This window comes from Gavialis gangeticus, unplaced genomic scaffold, assembly GCF_001723915.1.
Source record: "Gavialis gangeticus isolate Ggan-Ray unplaced genomic scaffold, GavGan_comp1, whole genome shotgun sequence".
NCBI classification, from domain to species: domain Eukaryota; kingdom Metazoa; phylum Chordata; order Crocodylia; family Gavialidae; genus Gavialis; species Gavialis gangeticus.
In genome coordinates, this window is record NW_017729029.1 from 3,997,008 (window position 1) to 4,012,198 (window position 15,191).

The 15,191-nt window shown below is 42.8% G+C and overlaps 1 protein-coding gene across 1 annotated transcript in view; it reads left to right on the forward strand.

Annotated features, from left to right (window-relative positions):
- The first annotated feature begins 5,779 nt into the window (after positions 1-5,779).
- The window catches only part of EDA (ectodysplasin A), a 98,870-nt gene continuing 89,458 nt past the window's right edge, over positions 5,780-15,191 (forward strand). The window contains exon 1 of the mRNA XM_019520998.1: positions 5,780-5,872. Coding sequence (XP_019376543.1) covers positions 5,780-5,872 — 93 coding nt within the window. The remainder of the gene's footprint in view (positions 5,873-15,191) is intronic.

Consider the following 15,191-nt stretch of genomic DNA (forward strand, 5'->3'; position numbering starts at 1 on the left):
GTCACAGGGCAGAGATTTTTGGGGAGAAACCAAGGTGGCTTTCTGCCACACCTAGAAGAGTTGGGGTATCTTTCAGCCTCAGCTGACCATAACCTCGCTGGTGACCAGTGTGTTCTAAATTGGTTCACGAGCAGATATAGGGAATCTGCCCATCCAGGATATGATCACCCTAGGATGTGGCTTGTCATGTTTCTTTTATTAGTCCCAAATATTTTAGATTGTCTGCTTGAACTGAGTACCACTGATCTATCCCTCAGTTCAGTTAAGATTCACCTTGGTAGTAGTTTTTGCTCATCCTCTGCCAGTCGAAGGCTGGCCTGTTTTTTCTCCCACTCTGTCACATTAAGGACTGTTTTTTCTCCCACTCTGTAACCTTCCCATGTGTCAAGGACAGAGTCTCTCAATCCCTCATCCTGTTCACTTTGACATCTGCGTATGAAGACGTTCTGGGAGGCAATCACTTCTGCTAAGTGAGTTAACAAGATCCAAGTCCTGGTGGCAAATGCTTCATTTACATCCTTTTATTTAGACACTGGTCCTTCATACTCACCCCAAATACCTGCCAAAGTTGTGTTTTGGTTTTTTTTTTGTTTTTTCTGACTTCACCTTAGCCTGCAAATTTCATGAACTCCAGTTACTGGTAAGTAACTTCCTTTTCTGGCAACTTCCCCTTGATTGCATCATTCTTCTTTGTGGAGTCCTTTGGGTTCCATGTCACATGAATGAATTACTAAAATTTCAAGCATGAATAGGGCAACATATTGTAATCCTTACATTAGAATAATGTAGTCTGAATTCCACAAAAGAGGAGAAATATTTTCTTTATTAGTCACTGTTACAGTAACTCAACTCATTTTGTGAGTGGATCAGCATTTATGTAGCAACATCATGTAGTCATCATATAGCTATCCGAATAATATATGGTTTTTGCTTCAGAACTTTGTGTTGCATCCTTTAAAAACTTTTACATGGTGGAAAACATGAGGAGCACAAGTATGAATAATGTCATTGTGTAACCTTTGAAACTACCAAGTACAGTAATCTTTAGAGCTCTCTTGGGATAATGAAGTTTATAAAAATTGTTTCTTGTGCTATGTGTTAAAATTATAATGAGCTGTTTCTTATATTCTTTCTCACTGTCCATACTTATTTACTGTTCCTTTTTAGTTAACATTGCTACAGTAGTCTTGGAGGGTGAGCACAGATAGCATTTGGGAGGGCGAAAGTATTTGGGGTTTGTTTCACTGAGGAGGTGGAATTGAGTTACAGATATTAAACAATAGATTAGACGCTGTGAATGTAGGTGGCAATTTTGAGGTGGTATCTTTTAACTTTTGAAAAGGTATGAGAGGAGTTTTGGTTACTATGGGGCATCCCTAAAAAGTAAAATATTCCAATATTAAAGTGAAGGGGACAAAATAATGACTTGGACAAAGATTTTTAAAAAAGTAAAAAATCACCTGAATTCTTAGTGCTTGAAGTTTTAGTTTCATGTCTAGTGCAAACCAGTATAAGTTTGGATACTCTGTTTTTACAAGAGAAATATATAATAAGAAATTCACCTACTTTTAGTAGACTGGTCTATTATTTCAACAGAGCAAAAGTGTTTGTTTTTTTTTAGAATTAACTGCATCTTGGTAGATGCTGTATGGAAACAACAATGCAGCACTTGCAGGTAAATATTTTCTTGAAATGTAACAAACATATCAGTGGCAAATATTTAAAACAAATTTCAAAGCAGCCTAAGTAATCAAGTGTTTGGAGTCCACTGAAATCCTTGTACTTTTTTGTAAAATTCAGGCTTATTTTATACTTGCTTAAAATATTTTTGATGTAGTATATGTATAAATGATAGCAAGTCTTCTGCTTTGCACTTGAAAGCTTATCTAACTTATCCCAACTACACAGTTGATCCAATAAAAGATATCACTTGTAAAAATCCTTGCCTTGCATAATTCCAATATCACTGTTAGCAATGAAAAAAACAGTGGCTGTTAACTTCATTTTTTGCCAAGTATGATGGCAAATGCTGAAGTATTATTGATGTTAGATCATTTTTTAAAGCTCAGGTTAGAAAAATGGCAGTTTCTTACTTGAAATAAAGTGAGCCTTTAATAATAGAAATATGTGTTGGGAAGTTTGATAGTTATTAAAGGGCAGAGGATACAGGGGTGCATCACCTCTTGCACAAGATAGAGCATGCCACTAAGGTAGAAGTTCCACATGTACCCAGGCTTGCAAACTTGCACAGTACGCAGCTGTCAGTAGCCCTGAATGCATTTGCTGTGAGAGCCCAAATACATTGCTGGAGAAGGCTGGCTTCATTGAGACTATTCAGCTTTTTAAAGTGGAGGACCTGCATAGGAAATCTTAGCCTCATTGAAGGAAGTGAGACTTGGCATTGATTTGTTGAGAGACTAAGATTTTGACAAAAATTTAAAAAGTAGGGCCTATGGGCCTTTGTACGTGCCACATTTTTTGTCCTTTCATATGCATTGCAACTGCATCTGTTTGCACAAGCGGGATTTCTGGATGCTTTAAAAGTCTTTCTCGTGCATTAAAGTAAAGCTCCTCAAACATAGTTTAGTTTGGCTCGCCAGGAATTAAAGCATTGTGTCCATGGATTTGTTGCGTGCAAACAAAAAGGCATTCAGACGTGTAATGAGCCTCTGTGTCCACCAGATGGCTGTGACTTTTTGAATTGCTTTTGCTTTCAAATTGCTTCTGCTTTTTTTCTCCTTGTGTGGTTTCCCAGCTCCGTACAGGATGGGGGGCCCTGGGCAGGGGGGCAGTGTTGGACCATCCTGCTTTCCTGCAGTGCCACCCAGAGACTGGGCTTAATTCGTTCGAAAACCTAATGTGTGCAAACACTGATGCAACGCTCCAAAATAAACAAGTTCAACTTTTATACACCTATTTAATTTAATGAGGCTCGAAACCCATGGTGTGTACAGGTGCCTTAAGTGAACATAAAACATTTTATTATTTTCTCCCCACCCCTGAATGTGAAGCATGAGGAACAGAAAAATGCTTATATTTTCAAACTTTTTTTTTCAAAATTCTTTTTCAGAGGTCCTTTTTTGGACTGACCTCTTCTTCTAAGTAGGAATTGTAGAATGCTGCTGTGGGGAGGGGAGGAGTTGCTTAAGGACACAAAGCAGCTGTGGAAGGAAACATCTCCTGCAGCTTTTTCAGCCTGTGACTCCTGGTGTGTGAGGAACCATTGTTTGCCTTCAGACTCTTTCCATGTAGGATTATTGCCCCTACCAGCAAAACCTGAAGTTCTTGCATCATTCAGTACTGCCAGTAAGAGTCAGTGAAAAGAATGGTATTATTGATAACTGTCCACTTCTGAAGCAAACTGCTAAAATTTATGTTCTAACTGTATGCCTCATGCTGATTTTAGTTACTATTTGCTCATCATGTTTGCTGTTTTTTTGTTACCAGGATCCGTGTAAATTGATAACCAAAAGCTAGAGTTTTCAGAATCAATTGTATGAGTATAAACTTAAAAATATGATGTGTTCTTTTGGGGGAAGAAAATCCAGTAAATGTTAAAAAATTAGATTCCTTCTTTGGTCAAGTATTTGTATTTCCACAGTAGTTTGAAGGTCCCAAGATTTATAGAAGACATATTAATCTCATGACTGCAAACACAATGATTACATAGCACCTGTCCCTAACATTTGGGAGTTGAAGTAGACAAGGAACGTAAGAAAGATGGTAGGAAGTGAACTCTAAGTAAATACATTCATGTATACAGCAAAAGCTTTGTTAACCAGCAACTTACAAGCCAGAATGCTCTGTTAACTGGCATACTGGCTTATAAGGGAAAAGTGAAAACAGAAGTGCCCACCGTGGCTCTTCTGGTTTCACAGAGCCCCCACAGCCCAGGGGAAAGCAACCTGTGCTACCAAGCCCCCACAGCCCGGGGCATAGCAGCCTGTGCGAGTCACCCCCTCCCTGTCCCTCGGGGCCCACCCCCGCAGGAGAGGCAGTGACACCCCGATGTGGCGGGACAGGTGGCAGCCTGAATAGGCAAAGATACCTGTTCGGGCCGCTCAGTTATCCGGCATATTTTGTTATCCGGCACCCTCCATTCCCCGTGGGTGCCAGATAACAAAGCTTTTACTGTACATATATTCATGTATATATTCATTAACGCTGTTTTGTTCAGCACTTTTTCACTATAACACTCATTTTAAATTGATACATGATTTCACTTAGCGCTCAGTGAATTTCACTATAACGCTCACAGTCACCATCCTGGGTCATTAAAAACAGTTGTGGTCGCCATCTTGGGTTGTCAGATACTTTCAGTTTCACTTAACGCTCATTTTTTCAGGAACCAATTAAAAGCGCTAAGTGGGGGTTGCCTGTATACTCTATTCAATATAAATGTTATGCAAACTAATGCCATCTTACCATTAGACTAGCCATTATTAATTGGCTAATTTTATTGAAATATTTTGCCTGGTGGGGCTTGAGAGAGTAGAGGATTGCCCTGCCTTGGGCACTAGCCTAGAAGTTGCCAGGCCGGGATTCAAATTTGTGATCCACCACAGAGTTCCTGTGCAGTGTTGATCAAGTTGCTCAACTGTTTCAGTTTCATATCTATAAAATGAGTGTAATAGAAGGTGTTTGGGGGAGTGGGGAGAAGAATGTGTGGTGTTTCCATATTATACTCTTGGATGGTAGGTAAGGGCCTGTCATTTGAATAAGGATAGGATTATAAGAGAAGCCCCTCAACAGCTTTCCCTTATGTTGCCCTTGCTGCATTTTAGAAATTTCCTGGTGGAACAAGGTTGCCGATGCTGAGGGCTTGGAATATGCTGGCATCCAAGTGTCCTTTCTCTTGTCAGCCAGCATTGACTTCAAATGGCTAGGTCACGTGCAGAGACTGTACAATGGCTATATACCCAATGTTCTCTTGTATGGAGAGTTCTTTATGGGAAGACCACACAGGCATCCTTGTCTCTGTTTCAGAGATGTTTGCAAGAAAGATGTGAAGGCAATGAACATTGAGCCAAACATTCGGGAGAAGACTGCTGAGGATTGAAGCACTTGAAAACACTTTATTAAGCATCAAATGAAGGCTTTTGAAGAAAGAAGAGCCTAACATGCACAAGAAAAAAGAAACCTCAGGGAGAACACCACACCACATTCAGGATTTTGAAGGTGCCTGTTGATGTGCAGGGAGGCGTTCCAATGTCCTGTAATTACAGCATGTCAGAGCAGACTCCAGCTAATCTGATGGATTAATCTTGATTAATTGAGTTTGCTGGAGTGTGCTAATTAGCGAGCCTCCAGCAGCCTCAACATATTGTATATTAGGATCCCTGCACTTCTAAATGGCGGTAGGGGCGCTTTAAAGCTTGTTCAATACTTTAAAGTACCCCACTGCCATTTTGAAGCGTGGGGATGCTGATCCACGAGAGGCTGTGGGCAGTTTAGTTAAAGCGGTTCTCGGAGCTGCTCTATGTAAAGCAACTGGCCTCTTCCAGAGCACATGTAAAAACTGCCTTAGAAATCAAACTTCACGTGTGAAGTACAGAAGGGACTGTCACTAGAACTGAGCTGTCCAGGCACTCTCACAAATATTTCATGAGTTGATGCCTTACTTAGTACAAATCTGTTGTCTTGTGAGACAGACAGATGTCTATATTGTAGGGGGTTTTTTAAATCGGGTTGAAAATAGTAACTTATTTGTAAGGGTGGTATATAAGAACTCAGATATCCATTTGCTCTATGAACTAAACAGAATGATAAAGCTAGCATTATGGGCAAAACGGAGATGGAGCTGGTTGCAATAAGCGCAGATAAGAGGAAGAAGAGGAGAGTTGTGAATGACCTTGAAGGCTTTGAACTTCAGGTAGTGATAACAGAAGATTCAGTAGAGGAATCTGAAAAGTGGGGAAGGGATGGTTAATCTAGTTTGAATACAATGGTTAGGAGGCATTAGGCTGAAAAGAGGAGTTTCCAATAATTCATCATATTCTGAGCCTCTGCATGAGGGTTTGTGATACGTCTGTTGTTTTTCACATTTCCTCTGTATTTTAATTGTTAAGCCTCTGTGTTGATCACCCCGTGCTTCTCTTGCCCAAAATATAAATTGTCATAAGGAACTTTAAATCACAGGCATTTTGTATTCAAAATTTTAATTATGGCTTGCAAACAGAATTTTGCTATATGCTATAGTTCCTGCCACGTTGAAAAGTAACTTGTTTGCTTTACATTATTTGCATTTTTATCAGAAAAACTAAACATAAAGGGTGAAAACAAAAGCTCTAAATATGTTGAATGCCTCATTCCACAAAAAGTCCTTCTGCTGTCTTTTCCAGAAATCCAAAGATTTTACAGATCTTTAGTTTTCACTATGCCACACCATCAAAAACATGGCCGTGATACCATGTAATCTAACTAACTAATGTAGAAATAGCCATTCCAAACCAAGAACTTTGACACTGTACTAGAGAACACAAAATAAGTATATTGCTTGCAAAAATGTCTTTGTTATGGTGATAGTCTCTCTCACATAAGTAATCTTTAGATGTCCTTGTTTGTTCATTTTCAGTTTTAATCATAACACTGAAAGGATGAAAGGACTCACTAGTACAAGAGAACCAGCTTCATACTTGTTTTCTCTTTTGTGTAAGACATTGTCTTATAGGACATGGGAAAATTGTATCCGAGTTCTCCGGAATGCCTAATTGCTCAGCTTCCGTTAGCAATAAAATACTCTGAAATGTGACACTAAAAATGGGTATGTTGATGCTTATTGGTGTTTCATTGATCTTCATATCAAATATGGTTATTTGACAAGTGATATGTTTTATTTCTCAATGCATCCTTGTAAGCTTTCATTTAAAGTTGGACTGCAGGTTTTTCCTTAGTTCATAGGCCTCAGCTTGAATAATGTGTACAGTTTTGGGTTTGTTTTAAGAAAGATGTGGAGAAATTAGAAAGGGTCTAGTGGTGGGCAAACAGAATGAGAATGGGGATGGAAGGCAAGCCATAGGAGGAAAGATTGAGAGATTCAGGCATGTTCAGTTTGAAGGGAAGGTGATTTAAGAGGGAGATGTAATAGTCTTCAAATATCTGAAAACCTGCCATATATAAGAGGGAGTACAAGTGCCAGAGATGGTAGGACTTTGAAGCAGTGGCTATAAATTGCAGCAAAGTGGATTTAGATTAGATACCAGGAAAAACTTCCTTACTGCTAGAACAATGACAGAAAATAGAGCAGTGTGGTACCTTTAGGATAGGGACGGACATTACACAAACCCGTTTAAGTGATCAGGGACTGGTTTAAACCTGTAACGGAACAGCTGTTCAGTGCACATAAACCAGTTTGTGAAAAACCTGGTTGAATGTAGTATCAGACTTGACTGATTTGGGTCAAAATGGTTTAGGCAATATCTGTTCCAGACCCATTGCTGGTTTAAGCTGAACCAGACACCCCAACATGCTGTCTAGGCTGAGCAGGACTGCCCCCTCCCCTCTGCTCCCTGGCTGCAGCTTGGCAGTCTGTGTAAGCATCTGCTTGGCTTCTGCTCCCCCCCTCCCCTCCTACTGTCTGCTAAGCAGGCATTCCCCTGTCCCACACAGACACCTCTCAGCATTAGCTAGCAGACCACATGCTGGCTACTGCTGAGCTGTGGCACACAGGACAAAGGCGGAATCAACAGATAGCTGGTAACATGTCTCTGTTTTCTTAATGGGGTGATAAACACTGAGTTAGACGTGACAAACATTCCCTGCTGGGCTGTTCAGGAGTGGGGGGGATCCCTCCCTAATCACAGCTTCCTTCTGGGCCTGGCTACAGGCCCCTCAGCTCATCTCTGTGCAAGGGAAGGAGGGAGGGCTGCTCTAGCATCCCGTCCCCCGCTTGCTTCTAGCCTGAGCCACTGCAAGCATATGTCTGCATTTTTGGGATGTCTATCTGGTTACAAAAGTGATTTAGCCTAGGCTGGTTAGACTAACCTGCAGAGATTGAATCAGTTCAGGCTCAGACTTTTTGAATGTCTGTCCCTAGCCTTAAAGACTAATCTGTTCAAAGAGGCGTGAACTTTCATAGGCAACAACCTACTTCATCATATGCTTTGTATAGAACAGTGGGACAGTAGAATGGAATAGCCTGCTCATGGAAGCTGTGAAATCTTTCATTGGAGATTGTCAAGAGGGGGGTTGATGGGCATGAATGACACGTGCCCCTGGAGGCTGGGGGGACATGGCAACCACCTGCAGATGGTGGCGGCAGCAGAGGCATGTCGACAGTGAGTGGGGAACTCCTGCAGGAGGCTGCAGCGATGTTGGCAGCCGGGAGGAAGGGGGTGGTGGTGAGTGGCAGCGCTTCTTTCAGGGGGTGCACCACCAATCTTGGGGGCACACATGCACCCACGTGCACCCATACGCATCGCCAATGTTGATAGGCATTGGACGAGGGTAACTTTAGGGGTGGCATGCTCACATTTGTGGGAGGATTGACCAATATGACCCTTGAGGTCCCTTCCATTCCTATGATTCTACTAGTGAAATCAGGCAAACCTGAACAATCTTTAAACTGTCTTTTGCTTATACCTTTACAACTTCATTAATGTTAGTGGGTTTACATAGCAAGAAACCATAGCCAGACTTCAGCTCACTCTCTTGCCTTTATTGTAGTGGTTCTCAACCTTCTTAGTTGCACCCCTCCATAACTTTTGTGGAATTTAGCGACGCCCCATTGAGAAACACTAAGCCAAAAGCTAGGTGGTGTCAGGTGAGCATGGTGGGGGGCAGGCCCTTATCCTACCAAGCCATGCTTTTTTCCACAGTCTGTTCCCTCCCTGGTCTCTGGTCTGTACCTGAAGGGGCAAGTGCAGCCCTGGCCACTACAGCTGCTCCTCTGGCAACTCGCATGCCACCAACCAGAACCACATGCATCCACGGCTCATCCCATCATCTCCAGGAGCTTTGGGGCAGTAAGGGGATGAGTTGGGATGAATACAGCCCCATGTCTGCCTGTACATCTGCATGCACACAGTAGAAAGTGCTGTTGGAAAAGCAGGAGTGGCTGGGACAGGGGCTGCTGGATGGCAGAAGTAGCCATGGGTGTCACTTGGCTGAAGTATCCTGGGGTGCCTATTGCTGGATAAGAAGAGAAGTGATTTGCTTATCTTCTGGCACGGAAACTGAGCACTGAGGCACCCTTAGAAGGGCTGAGCAGCACTGTGATTGAGAATCACTGCTCTGTAACTGAAGGAATATTGGCAAACACTTTTTTGGCAAACGCTTTTTTTTGTCAACAAATGATTGATGCACAAAGAAAGGTTATCTGCTTGGAAAGAACATACCAATATTTATTTTGCCACATTTCAATGCATTGTTACCCTTTTATGGAGGTTGTGTTGGCCTTCTGAGATCTACCCACTATTTATCTGATAAGCAGACCATTTTCACTGCTGTAAAGTGCCATTTTGTCCAATGTATTGCTATCTAAAATATCCAAAGGAGGAAATAGAGTGCTGTGAAGCCGGAGAGCCATTTAAGCACCAGGTTTGTGTTGTGTGCAGTTTGAGTGTCCAGTAAATAACTTCATGATGCATCTAGTTTCATGTCCTAAATTTAAGGCACATTTTAAAATAAAATATATATAAGTGTCTTATTTTTACCTCTGTAAACTTTGGAATGTGATTCATTATTAAACAAATTAGTTTCCGTGAGTAACTTCAGGCTATGTTATATTTGTGTTATTCCTATTGTGTTCTCTTGACATTCCAGGGTATTACTTTTCAGCCTTTCCAGAGAGGATTCTGCATGTCACTGCAGGGAAGTAAGTTCTTCTGTATGCGTGCCTTTGTTCCTCTTGTTTTGTAAGGATAAACTAAGGTATAACTGACTCATCCCAGTAGGGCATGTTTTTACCAGGGTTTTACAGGTTATTGTAGTGTATGTTTCCCCTTAGGTTATCCCTGTTTTCTTTTCAGTTTTTGACCTTTTGCCGTCCTCCAGTGATTTGAATTTCTTGATGAAACAGTTTTGGTTTTAGGTGTCAGTTCAAAACAGAAAGTAATTTGGGGCCTTGGATTAAGCCAAACGAGAAGTTGTTATACAAATTGTGTAATTGTTTAATTGCATGCAAGAGAATGCTCAGAGCTTGGAAGCAAATGGGGAGAGGCAAGGGGGTGGGGTGGGGCATGGGGTAGAGGTGGGGGCGGACAGGGCTGTGCCTCCGATTCTAAGCCTGTGTCAGGGATGGAGACGAAGCCAGAGCAGCTGCCTGCCTCCCCCCCCCCGCCGTGTACTCAAATACAAGTTGCAGAGGTTTCCCCTCTGTGTTGAATGGGGGGAATCTCATTTTACATTAAAGTAAAAACAGTATTTTTAATCTCTTCATAAGGTACATTTTGCATACAGTAAAGAGAAGTAGGTAGCCATGTTAGTCTGAAGTTAGAAGGCAGAACAAGGTGGTACTTTGAGACTAACAGTTCAGAGAAGCCTGAGCTTTCATAGGTGACAGCCTACTTAGGTGCTATGTATAATGTACGTAGATGACAAATCCAAAGAACAAGGCACAAGAGAGGTTGTTCAGGGTGGTACATCAGTGATTACTAGAAGTACTGAGATTAAATTTTAAAGGCAAAAGCCTGCACTGTCCAGTAGTTGTAAGTGACCTAATTAGGTCCTTTACCTAATAGCTGTGATTGAGTTCCAGCCAAATTTTATGCCAAGAAATCTATTGGTCTGAATGTTACAGATTATTTTCTTTCGCTATTGCTGACCCTTAAGTGCCCTAAAGCTATCTAATGGCCTATTATAGTAAGGGATCCTTAGCTTTGTTTATCAAAACATTAGAATGGCTTTATTAAAGCTCTAAAATTATGTTAACTGGCCACATGGTTTCTCTTTGCTCTCTTGCTTTTTGTTTCTACCTTGTAAAGTGGAAATTTTCTACAAGGAAGTATTTTAGAAAATTATTGCAACTCAAAAGCAAGTGCTACCAAATGAGACTTCATAAATGATGCTTGAGTGGTTATTGAGTCTTAAAAAATAATAGGAAAAGGTACTTGAGGAATATCCTGCATCAGAAATATTATGGGCAAAACTAAAGTAGAGTGAGAGAGAGAAGCCAAACTGTTGCTTTTCTTGATGTGTGTCAGTCTCTTCTTGTTGTTTTCCACAAGAAGTTGCTAAACCCACCATCCCAAAAATACTTAGTATATAACTAGATATAACACAGTAAAGAGAGATTAATGTTCTGTCTTCACTTAAAAATAAATAAAACAGGAGGAAGCCAAAATAATGTCAGCAACAAAAGGTCTAGTCAACATGCAAAGTGGTCTAAAGTGGGGATGGTAGAACTTGGGCAGCCTCCACTCTTCCATACTTTTGTATAGGCATATGTGTCAAAGGTCTTGGTGTGATGGTCAGAGGGCTCTGTACGTGAACGGTGCATGCCCCCGGCAGCTGGGGGGACACGGTTGTGCCGGCAGTGGCAGAAGCCTGGTGGCAGTGAGCTCCCACAGACGCCACCAGCACTGTCAGCAGTGGGAGAAACCGGTGGGGCATGTGCTGACTAGGGGTCAGGGACCACCTGCAGGCGGTGGCGGCCAGGGGCAATCGTGGACCACCTGCAGATGCTACTGGCGGTGCTGGCAGCAGGATGGCAAGCCATGACCACCTTCAGGTACCACTGCCAGTGTCAACAGTGCCTTTTTGCAGGGGATGCACTGCCATGCACAGGGGGTACACGTGCACCCACTTGCATCCCCTGTGCGTCGCCCCTGACTCTGTATAAACGGATTCATCAGGCATCTGACAACCTCTTGCATACCATGATCCAGAGGATTGATGGTTGTCTACTACTGTAAGGTGGTTAACAATTTACAATTGTAAACCTTGGACCAAGAGTTCAAGAACTACATGTTCTTACTAGTCATATTTCAGGGACTGTAAAGAAAAAGGCTACATTCACATTTTAGATCAGCAATTCAGATTGGACCAGCTGTGTAGTGACTAAATGCAATTTCCATCTGAATACCATGTCCAGTTAAAGTCTACATCCTGACCTTTAAAAGCCTTCTAGGGGACTGACCCTAGCTGCTGAAGAGATTATCTCTGCCTTCATAACTTGAAACTACAGCTGTGCTCCTTTGGAACAATGCAACTGTTGATTAACTGAGTAAGTCTTGTGAGCGCAGGACTTTTTGCACAAGCTGGACCTCACAAAATTGCCTTTAGAAGGAACTCACAAACAGGAGAGAGAAACTGATACCAAATCTTACCAAGTCCAGAAACTGTATTAGGCTTGTTTGCAAAACAAGTTATACTCAACAGCAGTTGCATTCATGACTAAATTTCAGGCTATGTATATTAGCTCCCCATTTCAACTTCTTCTTTTGAGGAAAAAATGCGTCTGTAATGAATAAAAAATACTTAAAATTGAAATGAAATCATTTTTTTCGTCAAAGGAGTTCTTTTTTGCCCCTCTACAAAGGCAAAAATGGAAGGAAAAGTAATAATGGGAAGAAGTGAAATAAATTGTTCGCTTACCCAAATGTAACAACTGGACCCAGCAAAAGAAATTGGTCTACCCTGAAAATTGTCAACATACACCCTTCTCCAGCCTGAATGGTGACTCTTTTTATATTGTACACTTGACCTGGATATGGATGGAAGGGCCATGCCATTCTTTGCAGAAGTTAAAGTCCTCAATGCCTTTCTCACCTCAGTCTTCACAGACAAGGTCAGCTCCCAAACTACTGGACCTGGCAGCACAGTTTGGGGAGGAGGTAAACAGCCAACAGGGGTGAAAGAACAGGTTACAGACTATTTAGAAAAGCTGGATGTGTACAAGTCCACAGGGCCAGATGCGATGCACCTGAGGGAGTTGGCCAGTATAATTGCAAAGCCACTGGCCATCATATCTAAAAACTCATGGCGATTGGGTTGGGAGAGGTCCTGGATGATTGGAACAGGGCAAATATAGTGCCCATCTTTAAGAAAGATAAGAAGGAGGAACCAGAGACCTACAGACTGGTCAGCCTCAACTCAGTCCCTGGAAAAATCATGGAGCATGTCATCAAAGAATCCATTTTTAAACTCTTGGAGGAGAAGGTGATTAGGAACAGTTGCCATGGATTCACTAAGGGCAAGTCGTCCCTGACCAACCTGAATGTCTTCTATGATGAGATAACTGGCTCTGTGGATGCAGGGAGAGCAGACGACGTGATACACCTTGACTTCAGCAAAGCTTTTGGTATTGTCTCCCACAACATTCTTGGAAGCAAGCGAAGGAAGTCCAGGTTGGTTGGATGAATGGACTGTAAGGTGGATAGAAAACTGGCTGCTTCATCAGGCTCAAAGGGGTAGTAATCAATGGCTTGAAGTCTAGTTGGAAGCCAGTATCAAGTGGAGTGCCCCAGAGGCTAGTCCTGGGGCTGGTTTCCTTCACTGTCTTTATCAACCACCTGGAAGATGGGATGGAGTGGACCCTCAGCAAGTTTGCAGATGACACCAAACGGGGGAATAATAGGATACACTGGTGGGTAGGGCTAAGTTTTAGAGATGGCTAGGTAAATTAGAGGATTGGACTAAAAGAAATCTCATGAAATTCAGTAAGGACAAGTGCAAAGTCCTGCACTTAGGACAGAACAATCCCGTTCTCCAGTACAGGCTGGGGACTGACTGGCTAGGCAGCAGCTCTGCAGAAAAGGATATAGGGGTTACAGTAGGGTCAGTAAGCTGAATATGAGCCAACAGTTCGCCCTTGTTACAAAGAAGGCATAGTGGGCTGCAATAGTAAGAGTGTTGCCAGAACAATTAATTCTTCCCCTCTCTTCTGCACTGGTGAGGCTACATCTGGAGTCGTGTCCAGTTTTGGGCCCCCCAGTTGCAGAAAGGATGTGGACAAATTGGAGAGTCCAGCGGGAGGCAACAAAAATGGTTAGGAGGTTGGGGGTGCATGACTTTTGAGGAGAAACCGAGGAAACCAGGCTTATTTGCTTTGGAAAAGAGGAGACTCAGGTGGGATTTAATAGCAGCCTTCAGCTACCTGAAGAGGGGTTCCAAACAAGATGGATCTAGACTGTTCTCAGTGGTGGCAGATGACAGAACAAGGAGCAATGGTGTCAAGTTGCAGGAAGGGAAGTTTAAGTTAGGTATTAGGAAAATCTCTCATTAGGAGGATACCAAAACATGAAGAGGTTACCCAGAGAGGTTGTGGAATCTCTACCCTTGAAGGTTTTTAAGACCTTCAACTAGACAAAGCCTTGAATGGGATAATCTAGTTGGGGATGGTCTTGCTTGGAGCAGGAAGTTGGATTAGATGACTTCCTGAGGTCCCTTCCAACCCTAATTTTGTATGATTCTATGATTGCATTCTATGATTAATATTATAATATAATATATACTTGAATATAAGATGAGCCTGCATATAAGATGATTGACCCCCCAGTAATTGGATTCTATATATGGAAAAATTATAAATTTATTATAATTTTCCAGGTATAGAATCTAAGCATTGGAGGGTTGTCTTTGAATCCTGTCCCTCCTCCCCCTGGTCCCTTCACTACTACAGCAGGGAAAGCAGTGGCTGGGGGACTCAGGTAGCCCTTTTGTCCTCTACCCTGCCCACTTCTTCTCCCTGCAGCCTTCCTGCCTCCCTGTCACCTGCACCCTCCCACCCCCAGTTTGTCACAACTTTGCCCTTCCCCCTACTCTCCTAGTCTCTGCCTCTTCTTTCACAATGCCCCAGTCTCCTTTTCCACCCCCCCCCCCCCGGCAGCCTTTCGTGTCGCATGCTGCTCCACCTCAGAACATGACACATGGAAGCTCAGCCCTTGCCTGGCCATGCAGCAGTGTTGGCACTGCTGATTTGGCAAGACAGGAAAAGGAGCTTCCACATGCTCTGTGCCTGGGAGAGACTCCAGCCGGAGCCAGAGCTGAGCTGCGCATAACAGTAAGGGGGAGGGAAGGCAGTGGGGGTGGAGGGTGGGACAGAAACTGCAGAGGGGATGCGGAGGGGGCAGGAGCGCTGCTATGGATCTGACTCTGGTCCTGACCTGGGCTCGGGACCAGTCAGAGCCCAGTAGCTGCTTGCTTCCCCCTCCACTTTGTATGTGATTGTAAGACGAGGGGCGTTTTCCCCCATGCTGATCGGGGGGGGGGGGGGGGCTTGTTGTTTTTTTGAATAAATATGGAAAAAGGTT